At 40.0% G+C, this 19,172-nt stretch overlaps 1 protein-coding gene across 2 annotated transcripts in view; it reads left to right on the forward strand.

Annotated features, from left to right (window-relative positions):
* GLP1R (glucagon like peptide 1 receptor) overlaps positions 1-19,172 on the forward strand; it is a 94,685-nt gene that overhangs the window by 72,303 nt on the left and 3,210 nt on the right. For both annotated transcript variants that reach the window (XM_053382928.1, XM_053382929.1), the window contains 5 exons: positions 3,164-3,224; positions 11,514-11,583; positions 13,076-13,164; positions 14,975-15,113; positions 16,691-16,732. In XM_053382928.1, the coding sequence (XP_053238903.1) occupies positions 3,164-3,224; positions 11,514-11,583; positions 13,076-13,164; positions 14,975-15,113; positions 16,691-16,732 (401 nt within the window). The remainder of the gene's footprint in view (positions 1-3,163; positions 3,225-11,513; positions 11,584-13,075; positions 13,165-14,974; positions 15,114-16,690; positions 16,733-19,172) is intronic.

Genomic DNA, 19,172 nt, shown 5'->3' on the forward strand with positions numbered 1-19,172 from the left:
TGGGAGTAACAATCACTTGAATTCAGTAGGAGTTTAATCAGATTATGTTATAACAAGGAATTCTGCAGCTGCAGGCTATGGTACCTTGTCAGAGATCTGTGATAAAGTTTATCTAATTAAAACAGAAAAATTAACTTCAGTGCACACAAAGCAAGCAGGTGTTCATTTCCTAAAGTAGTGGTCCTATCTCTGGCATTCTTCTGAGAATGGCTTCTGAAAGGCTTTCTTTTGGAAATTTGATACAGAAAACGGACTATTTCAGTTCTTTTTTTTTATCTCTCTTCACTAAGTTGACTTCTTGCCCTTCTATAATATAATTAGTTCAAACAGAACTAATTTAAAGCTGTAACTGCAGCTGTGCAAATTAGCAGCTGCTTTAACAGCAGAATTCATTGCAAACTATCCTTTGGAGTGCTGTATTTCAGGTTGGCACGAGAATGGTAGCAGCTACTCTCAGACTCTAAATAGACATAGTGAAGGTATTGCTGTAGAGCTGTCTTGTGCACGTCATCCCATTTAAGATGTAAAAACTACCTTCTCCTGTTGAATCTAGGTGGCAGTAGCAGGAGATGCCGGAATCTGCTTAATGGCTGATTAAGTAGTGGTAGTTTCAATATGCATTAACTTCCAAAGGTCAGTCAGAGGGCTCAATCTAGGCTGAAGCAGGCAGTAACCGAAGACTAAGACAAGACAATCTGACTACAAAATCTATTTTCGGGGAAGCCTTAGGGAGTTTTAAAATCAAATTACATGAGCGGTAACAACTTTTTTGACTTTGCTATAAATCACAAGTGCCAATACAAATTGCACTGAGAACATATTGCGTATAATTAGTTTTAGAAGGATTAAACGGCCTGAGGCAGTCGATTTTGGATTGTGAAGCAGGAGTTTGGGAAAACAAAACATACCTGTTCTCCTGTTGGGGAGCCTGCACCACATTTTAATACTATGAAAAACTTAGTCCTGAAGAAGATTCATGTTGCATTGGGAATATGCAGCTGCCATCTCTTTGTGGGGATAGTATTTCACTTACCCCATTTCTAAGCTGTGAAAAGTTCCAGGAATAATTTTACAGGTTTAAGTTTTCTTTGCATAAGAGAGCGGTGGAAGCATATGATATCTTTTGCATAATTGTAAGTGAAACAAGCCCTTCTGAGGAGCACACGTTTGGGTCTTTAGCTAACCGGGAGAAGGAAGCTGCTTGTTCTGTTGTTGTTGTTCTTCTTGTTGCTCCTGATGCAGGTGGGGAGGGGGGGGTTAGATAAAAAAGATGGAAGAGGGCACATCTTTATAATTATTTTCCCCCCTTCATATTTTTCCATGTGGTACTACTGCCAGCCAGAGTAGATAATACTGGACTTATGTTATATGTTGTTTATTTATAATATCTCTTACCTGCACTTCATTTTCAAGGTACTGCCAGAGCAGGTTACATTAAAATCAATACTAAATACATATTAAAACAGGATGCCCAAACAACGTACATAAATCAATGAGATAAGCAATTCAGCAGACTTCTGTAAAGGCCTAGATGAATAAGAGTGTCTTTAGCTGGCACTGAAAACTCAATAGATTTGGTGCTAGCTGTACCTGAGAGGAGAAGGGGTTCCATTATCGGGACACTGATCCCCCAAAGGCCTCATCTCACACGAAGGATAGCTGGATGAATAGTAGCTTACCATGAGGCAACTGCATGTAGTGCTAGAGGTCTCAGGCTTAGAGCTGCCATCCTTGAACCTGAGCATTTTATAGCTATTTGGACAGAGGAGTGTAGAATTCAAAACACTCATTTTTCTCTGCTATTCTTTCATTGGGAATGGAAAACTATGATTCAGGTAGGTACAATTGTACTTCTGGCTTTTAACTTGCAGGTGGATATACTTGGATGCACCGAGGGAGTCTCCTGAGTATATAGAAATCACTGTTTTGTTTTTCAGTGCTCCACTTCAAAAGTGCTAGGCACCTGAGTTCTGGCTATGGCAAACATGGCAGTTTGGTAGCAAATAGCCACCCAGTCAGCAAGCACATCCCTGTATCTGACCTGCAGTGCGCAACCTGACCACCTTGTCTCATCCTTTCCACCTTTATATACCCAAGGGATTTATTGCCCAGTACTGGCAGTAAAACATGCATGCATACACCTGACCAGATTTATAACTTCTAATTAGATGTTGGTAACTTTGTGTACAGTATATCAGTGCAAAGCACAGGCTGTCAGCTCATAGGTATGCAAATTGCTTTCAGGTCTCAGGGTTGTGTTTTAAACTACTGACAAGAACAGAATCGTTCAAATTTAGCAGCAGCAACTGTTTTTGTCTGGTTTGTACGTATTAAAATACATCACTCGTTTCAAAAACCAGGTAACCCAATAAAATATGACTGTCTTTCTGAGGCATCCAGGCCCTCTGCAAATCACAGGGGCTATTGCTCCGCTCAGCTATTTGTTTGCTCTAAAGAAATAAAGCCTGTTTTCTTTGAGCATTCATATATCATCTAACCAGTGTTATGGTTTGAGGCTTTTATTAATACAATTTACCTTCTTCGCTTTGCAAGAAATTAAACATTCGAAGTAATTAAATAGGTTTCATTAGATTAAAGGAAACACCTGGGTTTGGAAATGATCTGTGGTGGGACACCCAATGAGTATCTTTAATATTGCAGCTGGACTGTTCTTACTCATCTGTCTTGGTAAACAGATGTTTGGTGTCTGTTGAACAACTTCAAGGATGGCACTTCACTGGTCTCACTGGCCCTCATCATCTTGTCCAATCTACTACTGTTCTTGTTTTAATTTATTTTCTTTAAAAAATGACTCCAGAAGTGAAGATAGCTTCTAGCAATCTGTGCCATTTATCTGGGCTTTAGGTTATCTAATGAAACTGCCACGATGTATTAATATTAGCATTGGCATTCCATAGTTCTATTGAATAAATTTCAGATTAAATTCAGTACTTCCACCTTATGGATTTTGTAATGTGAAAACTTGTTCAGGAAAGGGTGTTTGTGTTTAATTCATTTAAGTATAATGGGCTCAACTTACTGTCTGCAACCTCTTCTTGACTAAAGTTGTTCTGCGTTATATAAAAAACTTTGTGTCGCCTTCCTGTTTCCTTTTTCTTGTTTCTCATTTTCTGTGTATATCTTGTTCCCTCTTTTTTTCCAGGTGTGCCAATGCTGTTTGTTATCCCCTGGGGAATTGTCAAGTACCTTTATGAAGATGTGGGGTTGGTTCAGTTCTGATTCATAGCTGATCGCTTTTGAGGGTTGTGTTTGCTGTGGGGAGGGGAGAGGTGCCCATTTTCCTTTGGCTTGATTGCTTTGGCAGTGGCTGTTCCATTGACTGACATCTTATCCATTTGCTCGTGTTGCAGCCTGTTAGAGCAGATCATGTTTTATGCTAGAAAAGTATCTCATTAAGAAAAAAGAAGAGTTCTGATGACATTTTGGCAAAAATAAATAAATAAGCACAAGCTTTTGCTGGCCAACCATTTTCTGCATCATTAAATACGTGTGTCTTTGGAAAGGTATTCTATTCTGTATCCTGGCCCCTTCCTCTCGCTGCCCCTAATAACTCACCACCCTAGTCAGAATGTCTCGAAACTTCTATTTCCAGTAGTGGCTGTTATGGACAAGCATAATCTGTTAACCAATCTTGATTCTGAAGTTAATCTCCATGATGGGGAAAGTGTGTGTCCTATAATGGTGTGGCTGTTGAAGGAAAAGGCTGTGTTTTTACTCAAGGTTACATGAGGTGGGGATCTTATATTTCCAATGGATCATTTTCAGGCACCAGAAGGAAAACACTTTTGTCACAAGATGTGGTGATGCCTACTTGCTTAGATTACTCTAATACAGAATAAGACAAATTAACTGACTTTACCAGTGGCTGCTGGTTATGATGCCCATATACAAAAGTGTTTTCCTTCTGGTGCTTGAAAATGATCCATTTTTAAAAATTATAATTTTACTGGTGTTAGCCGCCCTGAGCTCTGGCCAGGGAGGGCGGGGTATAAATAAATAAAATGTATTATTATATTATTATTATTATACTGCCTCCAAGATTAGAGAGGCAGCGTGCTTCTGAATACCAGCTGTCCTGCCTATACAGTTTTCCCATAAGCAGCTTTCTGGCCACTGTGGGAAACGGGAAACAGGGCTAGATAGTTCTATTCATCTGATCCAGCAGGACTCTACTTACTATCTTATGTTCAGTGATACTGCCAGTAATATATTCTGTCCAGAGGCTGGCAAAAATTTCCAACTGTGTGTTTTGTCTCTAAACAACATTCCTCTGATGAAAATATGTTATTCTCAATATGTGTCCTATTTGCTTTTACTTGAATTATTCAGACTTGTTTATAAATACACACCCCTGTTTTCTGTGTGGGTGGCCCCTTGTTACATCAAACTATATTACACAAAAGAAATAAAAAGACATTACCATGTACTTCTTGTTCTTTTACCTTTTACTGTTTAAATTTGAGCAAAAATAAAATAGCTTCGAAAAACATAATTTAGCACTCAGTTCCTCATCAGGTTATGCATGCCTTAATAAACCTCTTCATCAAACACATGCAGCTGGGCAACAGGGATTGCAGTAGGGCAGCCTGGCCTGATTGTTCCTGCCACAGTGGCTATCACACTGTTTGGGATAGTGAGGTGGTATTCTCATTCAGCACCAGCAGCCCACGAATCATGCAGGAAGAACAAATGCAGCAGGTATTACTACTTGTAAGCCTCTTTCAAATGTCACAGCCGCACTCTGTGAATGTTAAGAGTGGCAGGTTGTGCCAACCAACATAAAAGTGGTTGTGGTCGTTTGCACATCCGCAACATGCCTACCTAGAAGTGATGTGGGTGGGGGCAGAGCTTGCCACCATGATGCCCACTTCCCGACACGTTCTTCTAGAGTGCCGAGGAAAAGCCTGAACATGTGAAAATAACATTTTAAAAAATGTACCACTTCCTGTCTTCTGTAATAGGTGGTGATTTTCCAATGTTTTGGGCTCCCAGTTCTGTTTTAGGAGAATTTACTCAGTGGGTGTGTGAATTAGCTACTGAGTACTCCCCTTTTGTGCTATATGTCCTTCCATCATTATTTCTTCTTCCTCCTCAGTTCCCTTTCTTTCTCTCTTGTGCTCGGGGATCATAAATGTGGGGGGAAGTAATGGTTCTTTATGCTATGCATCTTAATACATATACTGCATCCCCCAGTTGTCACGTACATGCTGACATGCTGCTGAGCTGCTTACAACCCTTTCATCTAATCTACGTAGACATAGGGCAGGCACATTGCCCTCCGGAGTAGTTTGTTAAATGGAGCCGTGTATTGCGTGGCGAGTTCCCGCTTCCCCACAGTAGGAACAAAGACGCATGACACTGTCTTTATTTTATTTATTCATTTATTTTAATTTATTTATTTTATTTTATTTTATTTTATTTTATTTTATTTTTATTTATTTATTTATTTATTCATTTATTTTAGGTTAATGGGCTAAAATTGGCCATGAGACCCAGCCCCCGTGCACGTTTTGGGGGCGTGAAGCCCGCAACACCACCTCCTCCCGAGGTCGGAAGTGGCTTTAATGCTCATGACTTGGATACAAAATGTTGTACTGGCACAAGGAGCAGCCCCAGTCTTGGAATGGTTGGTAGCGTGCTGATCCAGGCTACTTCCTCCCATAATCCCTTGCCACAATCACCCTTTCATGGCTGCCTGCTGCTTATTCGCAGTCCATTTACATACCACATTTTCTGCAGAGCTGTGCTTAAAAACAACAACAGTCTAAATATAATAACAACAATACATAGCTTAAATACAATAATAACAGCAATTCTTTAAAGACATATCAAAGAAAATTAAGTGGGCATAAACCAAAAGGAGGCTGGTGGCACTGTGGTCTAAACCACTGAACCTAGGGCTTGCTGATCAGAAGGTCAATGGTTTGAATCCCCACGACGGGGTGAGCTCCCGTTGCTTGGTCCCTGCTCCTACCAACCTAGCAGTTCGAAAGCACGCCAAAAAGTGCAAGTAGATAAATAGGTACCACTCCGGTGGGAAGGTAAACGGCGTTTCCGTGCGCTGCTCTGGTTTGCTAGAAGCGGCTTAGTCATGCTGGCCACATGACCCGGAAAAACTGTCTGTGGACAAGCGTTGCCTCCCTCGGCCAGTAAAGCGAGATGAGTGCTGCAACCCCAGAGTCGTTCATTACTGGACTTAACTGTCAGGTGTCCTTTACCTTTTATAAACCTTACCAACAGGACAATTAATGTAGTGTAGCCCCTAAACTAATGGCAGTAATAACTAGCAACTCCTCCAACTCTTATTCCTAGACTCAAAGGTCAATAGTCCCCATAGAGTTTTGAGCACAGGGTGGGTGAGGCATGACAACTGGAAGCAGCTATGTATGTCTTATGCTGGTTATTATTTTTTCTTTAGCTACAAGAGCACAAGTTCATGCCCTGGGTAAAAGTTATGTATAGCCAGTTCAGAGTTTGGCACAGGCACTTCGCACATTAACCTTAAAGAGTTGGCGTAAAGTGTATGAGCATAGTGGGCAATGCACATGCTAAGTACCAGTCCTGGTTTCCAGCATGCAGTCCTAAGTATATGAAGAATTATATCTCCACGGTGTTTGGTACTGCAAGCTCCTGTGCATGCAAAAGTGTGAAATGACTCTTAAGAACCAGCTCCAGTGTTGCACTAAGTGCCCCCCCCTAAAATAATGTGCTGTCATTGTGGAGTGTACGTATAATGAATTATTAGGCATTGGGAATTGTACTGACTATTAAAATTGTTTTGATTACATAATTCATTTTTGTAATGAACCTGTTAACGTTGTATCTGTTTTGAACCCACTCTGAACGCATTAATTTCAGAAAAATGAATGTATAAATAGACTGGATGGTTGTGTGACAGTCACGCTACCAGCTGCGCTGGGTGCCATGCCATCTGAGGGAGGGTGTGTTCAACTAACACAGAATGTACCCTTCTTCTCAGCCTACTCTCCCACTTTTAAAGCACACCAGACAAGATGTTAATTACTCTGAGAGAGTTCTTATGGATGTGAATTGTACACCTGGCTCATAAGTCATGTAACACTTTTGTGTGCGTCAAATTGCCCATCAAAAATATTCCTAGCATTTTCTGAAGTTCTTGTCTAAAGCCAGTTCAAACTAAGCAAGACCTTGACTAGGACCATTTTTGTTCTGATGATCAGTATACAGTACCTTAAAAAACCAGATATCTTCCAATCCCTGCTTCTAAGCATGCTGCAAACTCAGTAGTTTTTTTGGCAATGTAAAAATGTGTCAGGAAATGTTCATGTTGAATTGCTTGCCTTTTGTATTACTCAAAGCTGGCTTATGATTTCTATTAAACAAAACCCACTGTCTGATGCATTCAGCAGGCCCTAATGGGCAATTTGGGTAAACTAAAACTTGTATAAATATTTCTAAAATGGTATAATAACTAACCTTGTGCCTTTTCTTCTCTATAAAGTGCAAGGTTTCTGTGCCTTAGGCTCAACACTTACCCTTTGTCTCTGTGATGCTACAGTAGATGTGCAGCAGATTGTAAATTGCATTTGTGTCTGGAATAACTCCTTGCTTAGGAGGGATATTAAGAAACGAATAATGTCCAGACCACACACAGTGGTTCAAAGCAACTGACAGTTCTACGTCTGTACGGTACTGAAAATCAATAATTTTAAACAGTAAAGACAGAGAACCCCATCATAAGTGGGCAGCTCTTTTACATAAATGGTACAAGTTAGCTTTTATAAAACAGGTTGTTAGAAAGGGTGGAATTTTTATTTAGTTGCAATTCAGTGGATGAGTCTTGTTTACCAAGCAAGGCCAAATGTAAATAAAATTGGAAAGGAATCCTCTCCTTTCCCAGTTCTGCTCACTTAATACTTTGGCAGGTGACCAGGGTTTTTTGTTTGTGTGTTTGTTTTTTGCCTCCTTGTGGTAATATGTTGGCTGTTCATTTGCCTCAGTTGTTAGTCAGTCTTGCAAAATGTATTTCTGTTGTATGGTGCCCTTTGGCTGCTGCTTAGGTACTGTGGTAAAGACTGATCACATTGAACCATTATGATGATCTATTTTGGGATAGAATAGCCCGAATTTTAAAAAACAAAAAAGGGAGACTACATTTCTATGTAGTGGTTGGGGCCATATGTAAGATACCCAATTCAGAATGTGCATACTGTCTTAGCTTTCTGCAGTACTGGTGTAACATCATAAACCACCAAATTCTGGTGTAGCAATTTCATTCTTAAGCCCTTGTTTACTCATGCGTGCAGTTATAAAATATATTTGAAATTCTACTTGCTAAGGACCATCTGGCCCAGGAATGTTTGCACTGCTTGTGCTGAACAGTGAGCAGTCCTCAGAATGATGGCAGAGTCCAGTGTGGAATTTAGGAAGTGCAGACTTAGCTGCTCTTGTTCAGCCTCTTATTTTCACTCTGATCTGCTGTGGATTTGCAGCACTTGAGGATTAGAAAAGATGAGTAAGTGTATTTGATCCCAAATATTTCCCAGCACACACACACACTTAAGGTATACCCCATGGCATGTACAGAAATGTAATTTGATCTTCAATAAAGACTCCACTTATATGGTAAACCTGTGTCTGCAGGGTCTCCTTTCAGGCTGCAAGTGGAAATTTTGCATAACTGAATGTTCCTCTATATAGAAAATTCTCTGTACATAGAAAACATAACTAGGCTAAGAATCCCTTTCCCTGATGTTTTCCATGAAGAGGCAATTTTCTGAATGCAGTAAGATTTAGTTGTTACCCGCAGGGAAGTGGTACAGGCCAGACAAAAGCTTACCACCTCAATGAGAATTTGGCCTGTCTGACAAAGATATAAAAAAGAAGACATCTGAAGGCAGTCCTGTACAGGGAGGTTTTTAACGTTTGAGGTTTTCTGTGTTTCGATATTTTGTTGGAAGCTGCCCAGAGTGGCTGGGGCAACCCAGTCAGATGGGCAGCTAGCTGCTAACAACAACAACAGAGTTGGCATCCTTGAACATATGAGTCTTTCTCAGTGTGAATGTGATCTAGTGAAATTCTAAATACTACCCTGAGAAGTGGTAACTGTGCTCTGCTGTCTTTGACTCCTCAACTTAGATTTAGATCTTACTGAAGCATTTATAATGGATGCTGATGATTGCATTAAGCTTTGGGATTTAATAACATAGGCTTGGGAAAGTACAAAGGAACTAGGCAGTGTGCAGATAAGTTACTTACATTTTCCTACCACTTTTTGTTTTTCTGGCATTTTAATTTTACTGTAATGATGTTTTGATTGCACATTGGTATACATTTAAAAGCAGTTAAAGCTGTGGTGTGCTGTAAGAAGCCAATTAATGCATAAGGAAGTCTAGCAGAATTTAATGCACAGCACCATTACTCAACCTATATCATTATACCAGAAAACATTTAAATTTGTTCTAGCGCTATTCAGAGGAAAGCAAACCTTTCCCCCAGCACACTTATTATCCAGCAATAATTCTTAAGTCGGACCAAATAATATGCCATAAAACTGTTCCTTGGTCACATGTATCCCTGAAGTGACTTTCCTGCGACCAAGTCCTTCCGCAGAGAACTACTGGTAATAATATCATAAACACACTTTTCTTATGCTTTAGTAGCCATGTTCACACATTACAGAAACCCATAAACCATGGCTTGGTGTGAACTAGGACCACGCTAATGCATGTGAATAAATTGCTCCTGTTTTGATGCTGCTTTTCTTGAGTGGTTGGTTTACCATGTTGTCTAAAGTAGCAGTTGTGGTTCATTTCTCCCAAACAAACCCTGAATGGTAAGCCAAGAAAAAAGCTTGGATTAACATCATATTTTGTTGCTCTCAGCTCAGCATAGGAAAGAGCAAAAGGACAGCAGTTCTGCAGTGTGCACTAGCCCTCAACTGGTTCATGGTAATCCATGGTCTATACATGTGAATGTGGCCAATGGCTAAAACGTCATTGAAAGTTATCTAGGAAAAGACTGATATTTAAAAATAAATTTGCGATGCAAAGTCCACTGGAAAACGGTAAAACGGTAAAACCACCTGAAACTGAGGTGACTATTCTGGAACTAAAACTACCACTCCACCTTTTTCCATGCTTTCATGTGTTTGGATGCATGTTAGCAGGCTTTCTATATGCTGCAGAGTGGGTAACATAAATGATGCCCCAATGGAGCTATAATATCCCATCCCCACGTCATAGCCTGTGCATTTGTTGCAGCGTGGTGCATATATGTTTGTCTGTAATGCCCATGGTGAGGTTGATAATTCACGATGCATAACCCATACGTCTCACAACTGGTTTAACCTTTTATCAGTCAGTTTTCATGAGTCCTGGTACCTCTCCATCTAGCCAACGTTCTGTCACACTCTTGTGGGAACAAGAAACCATACAGGATGGGGCTAGGCAGGCCTTGTTGGCATTGGCTGAGGAGCAGTTCATATCTTTACTCCATTCCATATAAGGTGGATCACAACTTACGAGGAAAAGGAAATAATTGCATTCAGGGACACCATTGCAGTAAAGGGTAAATCATCTCACTCCACCCTAACACTGGGTGGCCTGACCTCACTGCCAGAAATTTTGCAGGGGGTGGGGAGGGATGCACACTATAATACCATGGGTCCCTGCTACATACAAGACACCTCTGTGGGCACACACACAGATACACACATCATGAGAATGCATATATTTCTAGTCTTCAGTACTGCTGAATGCCTTAGTTACAAAATGATCAATTTATCAAGTATTCTTCTCAAACAAGAGGAGGCACTCTGCATGTTACTGGGAGAACATGCTTGGCTTTTCTTAACTGCAGAGAATTTCTAAACAAAAATAGACTATTTTTGAGGAGGAAGCCTACACCAATAAACTACTGTGGATGCCATAGGCTTGTTTCCTTTCTGTCATCTTCATAAAATAATTCAGATGGGATGGAGAAGGTAATCACTGAAAGTCCAAACAAGCTAGGTGTTTGAACCGATAACTGAGAGCAGGAAAATTGTGGCAAACCTAGAATTCTGACCAAAATGACAATTGTGAAGAAAGAAGAGTTGGTACAAGGATTTTATAATGGGAGTTAAAACATTGCTAGCTTCAAGCTCAGACTTTCTAGTATGTGGGAAGAGACTGACTAACAAAATTCACAGTGGCTTGTATTCTGACTTCTAATAAACTCATTCTCCATAATCATTTACTGATAATTCATGACAAATTGTGCTGGAGAAATTTGTCATACGAAAGCAGAAAGAGAGGCTTAAGAGCACCCAGTTTAGCAGTGATCGTTGCAGATTAGCCTAAAGCTTTCTCTTCGGCAAGCAAGCAGTTACATCCATCTGTGCAATGTACCGTGCTGGTTTGCTGGCACTTGCTGTTGTTTTCCATTTACGCTGCCGAGACGTGTGATGATGAGGAAATTATTGCATGTATGTACTAAAGTTTCCCCCTGCCTGTCTTGTTCTACTTCTCTAGCTGCTGGAACAAGAATCTTAACATGAACTACTGGCTGATCATCAGGGTGCCCATCCTTGTTGCTATAGGGGTGAGTGATCAGGAATCTTTGCAGAAAATTTAGTGTGTTCCAGAGACAAAAGAAAGAGATGGAAATATTATTGGACTGGTGTGCACCTCCACTAACAAATGTATTTTGTACTGAAGTAGAGAATGTGGTAGGTAATGCCCTTGGTTTTTAACTATCATGTTTGTAGAGGATGAGTTTGTGGGGACACTTTACTTATTCTTGACCTTGGTTTCCATCACATAAACAAGTCACTTGTAGCTTAAAATGGCACCTTCTTCACAGTTTCCATACTGGTCTGCAAGCAGACCAGACATACAGTAATTTGCACTCCCCAGAAGAAGTATGCTTCCCACTCTGAAGTAGCATTGACAACAAATACATAATTAGTGCTTCTTACCTATACAGTCTAAAACAGTGGTTCCCAACCTTTTTTTGGCCATATGCCACCTAAGCATCTCTAAAATCCTGATCCCCCTCCCCATGACATATAATTCTTATTCAAAAAGTGAACACCTATTCACATGGAGGAAGCCTAAAAGACCATTAACTGTTAATAACTAATTCTTGAATTTCCCCCTTAAAAATCAAATTGCCCCTGTGTTGGGAACCACTGGTCTAAAAGAAACCTTTCAATGTACATTGCCAAGTGTAAATTAACCTATTTATTACATCTGTATACCACCCAATTGCAGAACTCTCAGGGCGGTTTACAAGCACATTAATTAAAACAGTGAAAGGCAATCATAAACAGAGGATCATTAAAAGCAACAATAAATTAACCAACACCACATCTACATCTTGACTCTAGAATAATTACTGTCAAGGTACATGGATTATCCTGATGATTTCCTTAAAAAATATTGGTTCCATCAACAACATACCTGAAAAACAGTGTACTCCCCACAAGACACCAACAAAACTGTAATTTGTAGCAGTGAGCTACAAATACATTTACAAATTCATCTGATATAAATTTTATACATCTGGGGAGAGAGACTGGACAGATGAAACCATTATTTGTAAGGTCTACTTTGTTTACAAGATGAACTCCAGTTGTGGATCACTAGCTACTCCAGGATGCAAATCATGTGGGCACAGCCTTCTTTCTTGAACTTAGTGAACAAATATTCATTTTATGTATTACTCTTCAAGTTTGAGTAGCATAGGCCAGATACTTGGCTCCTGCAGATTGCAGGTTAGGTGACTTCTTGCAGAGGACCATGTTTTCAAGTATAGAGAGATGGATGGAACCTGGCAAAGGAAATCAGCAGGGCAGTCTGTATATCTCAACAATAATCTTTCTAGTTTCCAAAAAACTTTACCCCATGAATTTACACTTGGTATTTGCATTTAAAAATAATTGTCTGTCAGTGGTTTATGCTTTTTCAGAGTGTGAGGCACTCTGAAAAGGGCTGAACTACCTGGCAGATGATACTTCTGTAGAGTCTTAGAATTAATAGAAGTTTGCTTTAAAAGATGCACCGTGTAATCCTTTACTTTTTGTTTTATCCAGGTAAATTTCCTGATCTTTATCAGGGTTATTTGCATCATCATTTCTAAGCTGCAAGCCAACCTGTTGCGCAAAACTGACATAAAATGCAGGTGAGTCATCTTGGCAGCAAACCTATTCAGTGCTTATCTTAGGAGAAAGTGCTTGCAGGAACGGATTAAATGACATCATTTCAGATTGCAGCTAGTAGGTGGCACTGAGCAGAAACTATCACAGTTTGATTGCATATGGGGAGCTTCTATTTGTTTTTAAATAAGAGGAAGTCTTCAGCTTTTTTCAATTCAATACCAAAAACAAAGGATTAGACAAGTGTTTGGGGAGTAATGATGCAGAGAAAAACTGGCAATATGAGCCGATACCCATAACAAAGGACAGAGGTGGGAAACCTCTGGCCCACTTGCCTCTCCACAATCCCCAGCTGATCAAGAAATTATGGCAGGGAAGGACTGCGGCTAAGTCCTGCTGCCGAGCTGCTGATGGATGAAAACATGACTACGTTTCTATGCTGTGTGGTGATAAAAGGGAGCCCCTTCCTCAGTGCACAGCACAGAAAGCTGTGAAAGTGCACAGCACAGAAGCTGTGTCAGAAGGAATGCGGTGTGTTTAAGAACCTGAGCAAGGCATTATGTGTGTGTGCATGCTTTGGCCCTGACCACTTTCCTCTCAAGGGAATACAGACATTGACGCAGAGGGGCAGTTTCCCAACCCTACTTAACAGTAAACATTGAGTCAGATGCTTGAACAGGTAGCTAGTTCTATTTCTTTTGCACATCCCTTAGCAGCACACAGGGTCATGGTAACGCAGTTACAAATCCTTTCCTAGCACAGGTCCTGCAGTTTCATCTCTGTCCTGCTGTATCAGCTTGTCCTTGACTTCCCACGTCATATATGTTCGAACATTGTGTTTATGCAGAGCCTGTTTTCCAACATCAGAATCAAGAATTCTAGTTTCTCCTGCTTCCTTTTCATTCAGTTCTTTTTAATCATTGGTCTCTCGGAAGTGTAAAGTAAAATATATTGACACTAATAAATTATTATTATTATTATTATTATTATTACTACTACTACTACTACTACTACTACTACTACTACTACTAAGGTTTTACTAGCCATTTCCTTGGGTTTTGGAGCATATGTCCAGCAAATATATATTCTTACTGCATCACAGTAGTTCTCTTCATTTTCTCAAAGTTAGTTATCAACGAATGTGTTGATGGTGCTTTGAAGATGTCACACTATAGAATACTAATACAAATCCTTCAGCAGGACTTTTGCCTAATGATTGCCAAGAACCTGATGGCCTCTGTGAGAATATTTTTTAGTAGCTAGAGTGCATTTGATCTCCAAAAGCCATGCAGCACATGGTGATCCCACAGAGGGGAGGCAATTCTGGAGCCTAGTACAGATGGTATAGTCTGGGGTGCAATGTATTGCTCCCTATGCTTCATCATTTATTGTTTTTATGCTACTACCTCTACATTTTTAATATTCTGTTATTGTACCAATAATTAATTAATAGGAACAGTTCAGTCCAGGTGAGCAAGTACTCACTATTTACAAATGGGGGAAAACTGACACTCAAGAATGCCCAAGTTTGTGAACAAGAAATATAATGGTGCTTGAGAGAGGAACATAGGGGGTTTGAAAGAAGGTGATAAATGGTACACATGAAACTGAAAGGGACACTGGGAAAGTAAAAGTATACAAACATATGCATTAGTCAATATAAGCTGCATCTATTTATTATTTGAGCATTAGAATATTAAAGGTGTGATTTGCTTAAGATAACCCAAACAAGTAAATGTTTGAGCTGGGACCAGTTCATAAGGGTCTTCCAAAGAGTTTGTTTTCTGTTCTGATACTGCCCTTTTGCTAAAGTTTCCTATGCTTTCTATTCTCTAGATTGGCCAAATCTACGCTAACTCTGATTCCACTGTTGGGGACCCACGAGATTGTATTTGCTTACATTACTGATGAGCATGCCCAAGGAACATTGCGCTTTGTGAAGCTCCTTTTTGAACTCTCCTTCTCTTCCTTTCAGGTAGTACCCAGCAATTGTGCGTTCAGAACAACATTTATCATCAGTGCTTCAAGCAAAACAGACCAGTTTTGAAAATACAATGATGCACAATTATAAAAATCAATTGAGCACCCTGCATTTAGAACCCTTCTCAATGCAGATGCATCAATAATACTTAGCAGAATAACTGGGAAAGAGATCTAGGACATCAGATCCGAACCGCCATCTGGAATTGGATATGGCCAAATATTTTCCAATGAATAATCAACACAAATTTAAATGAAAGCTTTTATAAGTTCATTTTTCATTGGCACTCAGTGCCTGTAAGGCTTAATTGTATTTACGCCGCAGCATGCTGAAGAATTGTATTTGCTGAAGAAAACAAATACAAACATGGGCTATATTTTTTTGGTCTTCCTTAAAATTAGAACTTTTTGGACAAGTATATAAAAAGAAATTGAAATTATAATGGGGTTATGTTATGGTAACCCAACCTAGTATTTTGAACTACAAGTCTTTGCTTGCTGGGGCTACTGAGAGCCTGATCCAGTAGGCTATTCTTTTGTTTTTATCACATTTCCATCAGAGCATTAGAAAGGTTTCTGCTTCCTCCCACAACAGTCGCTAAACAAGGAAGTCGGGGGACATGTGCCTTACAGAAGTACCAAGCACTGGCACTGAGTTTTGCAGTATGGAAAATGAACTATCAGCCCTGAGCCTGCTAATCTATTTGAACTAGCAGTGATTAGCATGAAGATGTCCATCTGCATAAGAGATGTTACTGGTGCTATCACTCACAAATCTGGATTTTAATTGTGAGAGTCCTGATTGCCCATCTATTTCATGGGTAGGCAAACTAAGGCCCGGGGGCCGGATCCGGTCCAGTCGCCTTCTCAATCCAGCCTGCAGACGGTTCGGGAATCAGCATGTTTTTACATGAGTAGAATGTGTCTTTTTATTTAAAATGCATCTCTGGGTTATTTGTGGGGCATAGGAATTCGTTCATTTTAAAAAAAAATAGTCCGGCCCCCCCACAAGGTCTGAGGGACAGTGAACCCTGCTGAAAAAGTTTGCTGACCCCTGATCTATTTGTTGTATCTGCTGCTTTTTTATGCTGAAACAGTCACTGTTCTGTTGCATCTGTTTATGTATTTATTATTACATGTATATCCTTCTCTTCCTCTGTGGAGCACAAGGTTCTCCCCTTCCCAAGTTATCATCACAAGAACCTAAGGTCATGTAGTGAGGATCATGGCTGAGCAGGGATTTGAACCCAGGTCTCCCAGGTCGGAGTCCAACTCTAACCAATTTCAACACACTGACTCCTCCATCACTTTTATGGAGAAAAAGGCACACTCTTAAATTGCAAATAAATTGAATTTAAGTGCCACATTATAGGAGCTGCTTCTTCAAGTCCTGAGTCAGCAGGGTATTACTCAGTTTACAGGGATGAAGTCTTTTGCATTCTTTTCTCAAGAAGTACTTGTATCAGGATTAGATATAGTTTCATCTCCCAGTTTGGCTAATGAAGTTTAATGCAAGAATGAGTATGAATTATCTAACTCATATTTGTTGTTGTACTGATTCCCCCCCCCCAGGGTCTTCTGGTTGCAATTCTCTACTGTTTTAACAACAGTGAGGTAAGAGGCATGTATTTTGCAGTATTACCTTCCATACAAAAAGAGAGAGAGAGAAAAAAGAATGTTTTCAAGTAATTTAGTTGACAGAAAACTAAAGCATTCAGATAGCGTTCTCTATGAATATATCAAAGTAGCAGTATGGAGAATTAGAAGGTCATTGTATTAATTTTTGAGTAAATAAAGTGGTAAGTTATAATAAAGCCCTGATATGTTGAGGGTTGTAGTTGAAGACCTGTATGAAGACATCCCTTTGCTTGTTAACTTGAAATGTGTATCGGGATTGGAGGAATTTTTGTTGTACAGCCTTATTATCTTGTTGCCAAGTTGGATTTTGTTGACCCTGCCAGAATAAAATTTAAAAGGATTACGTTACTTGAATGAAAACAAGGACTCTGAAAAGCTTAAAAGCTTGAATAGTTTGGTCACCATTTTATAAGCCTCCTCCCCCTTCTCTTCTCTCTCTGTGTGTAGATCTGTCTCCCCCCTCATTAGGTTCCCAATTTTCTCCTCCTCAGTCTTGAATTCCCCGCCAATTCTCCCCTCACCCCTTTGCTTTCTCACACACACTTCTTCCCATAACCCTATACTTCCTTATGTGTTGCTGGCTGCTTTCTTTTTCTTTGTTCCCTTCCCACCCACCCTCACCAGTGGGAAAAAAGAGGAAGGGTTTTTTCCCCGAGTGTTTTTGTGTTTGGTTCCCCTTATATAGTTTCCCTCCCTATTTTAGAGAAAACACACTAATTTAAAAATTAGCTGAACTATAAAATAACAGTTGCAACAATATGTTAAAGATAAGTAAAAATTTATCAGTTTTAGACCCCTAAGTAATAGCAGTTGCCAGGATATTACTCGGTTTGCATCTACATAGTTCCATCCTTATTTTAGACATCATGATATATTGGCATATCACGATGTTTAGCTGGTATCACGATGCTGAAAACAGCAAAGAATCCTGTGGCACATATTATCCTGTGGCACATATCGCCCAGCCCTAGTAGGCGATAATCTGGGTTGGTTTCTCTATTTTGTGTGAAATTTTGATCAGAACAGAGAGATATCTTCAAGGCAGTGTTATAGAACTTGCATGTCTTCGCAGTGGGCGCCAGATCCCTGTGCCTGAACTTTTACAGAAAGGGGGTCTCGGAAACTTCCTGTCAGATTTGGCCCACCAGGGATGCGGAGATTAAGATCTGGACCACCTGCTTTAATATGTGCCACAGGATTCTTTGCTGTTGCTTTCTGCAACAGGCTAATATGACTAGGCTTTGAAAAAGATCATAAACAGTAAGAGACCTCATAATGGATTTCCCCCCCCCCCCTTAACAGTAGTATCTACAGTACAAGAGCTACTGAGATGAATTAGCTGGCTTATGCTTGCACAATTATCCACTTACAAGAGGGACATAGTATTTCCTTATTAAGTATCCTCTATTTTTGTGCAAAAAAGCTAATTCTAGCTGATGTGATAAGTGGCTTTTGCTGCAGTTTCTAATTTTGCTGCTACCGTGATGGATCAAATCCTAGTGCACACATTGTGCAGCTCTAAATAAAAAATTAACTATTTAAATCAGCACCCTTTTTACTCTTGTAACTGGACCCCACACATTTTGCTTAACAGATGATTAGTGCAGATCCATGTTCAAAGATGGAACCCAAAGTTACTCAGTTGGTAGAGCATGAGACTCTTCACCTCAGGGTCATTGGTTTGGGCACCACGTTGGGCAAAAGATTCCTGCATTGCAGGCAGTTGAATTAGATGACCCTCATGGTCCCTTCCAACTCTACGATTCTCTTGCATTGCATTTGGATCTGTAGTTCTAGTTTAAGATAAGTCCTATAAGGACTAGTGGTGAGCTGTCCTTAATCAGTACAGTTTTGGAGCTTTCAGTTCATAGGTACTTGAGAAAGTGGCTTATGGGGCAGCCAAGGAAGCTCCTGGGGGCTGTGGGAGAAACCAGAGAGTAGTACATCATTGACACCCTTGTCCAAGCTTACAGGCTTATTTGTGGCCATGACAACCAAACTACGAACATTATGGGGTGGGGGGTGGGGGGAATGCTACAGAACTGGATCTCTAATAGCTTTAAAAAATAATAATTTGCTTTATACAAATGCTATTTCCCCCTTACCAATAGCCTAAGAACAGAAATCTCTAATAGATTTGACCATGTTGTACCAACTTTGCTGCCTGCTTATGTCCTAAGTTTCTTTCACATGTCACTAGACTTGGTCTTGCAGTGACAATTGGATTTAAACGCTACTTTCCCCCATTAAGATGGGGTGAACCTACTTTTGCGGCTTTCCCAATTTGTATCCACACCCAACCATAGTAATTAAAATACTCTCCTTTCACTTACATTTTGTGTGTGTGTGTGTGTGTGTGTGTGTGTGTGTGTATTCTTAGCACTCCAATCCTCCCCTTTTTTGTTGCTATGGATCT

This window comes from Podarcis raffonei, chromosome 3 (assembly GCF_027172205.1).
Source record: "Podarcis raffonei isolate rPodRaf1 chromosome 3, rPodRaf1.pri, whole genome shotgun sequence".
In the NCBI taxonomy this organism is placed as follows: domain Eukaryota; kingdom Metazoa; phylum Chordata; class Lepidosauria; order Squamata; family Lacertidae; genus Podarcis; species Podarcis raffonei.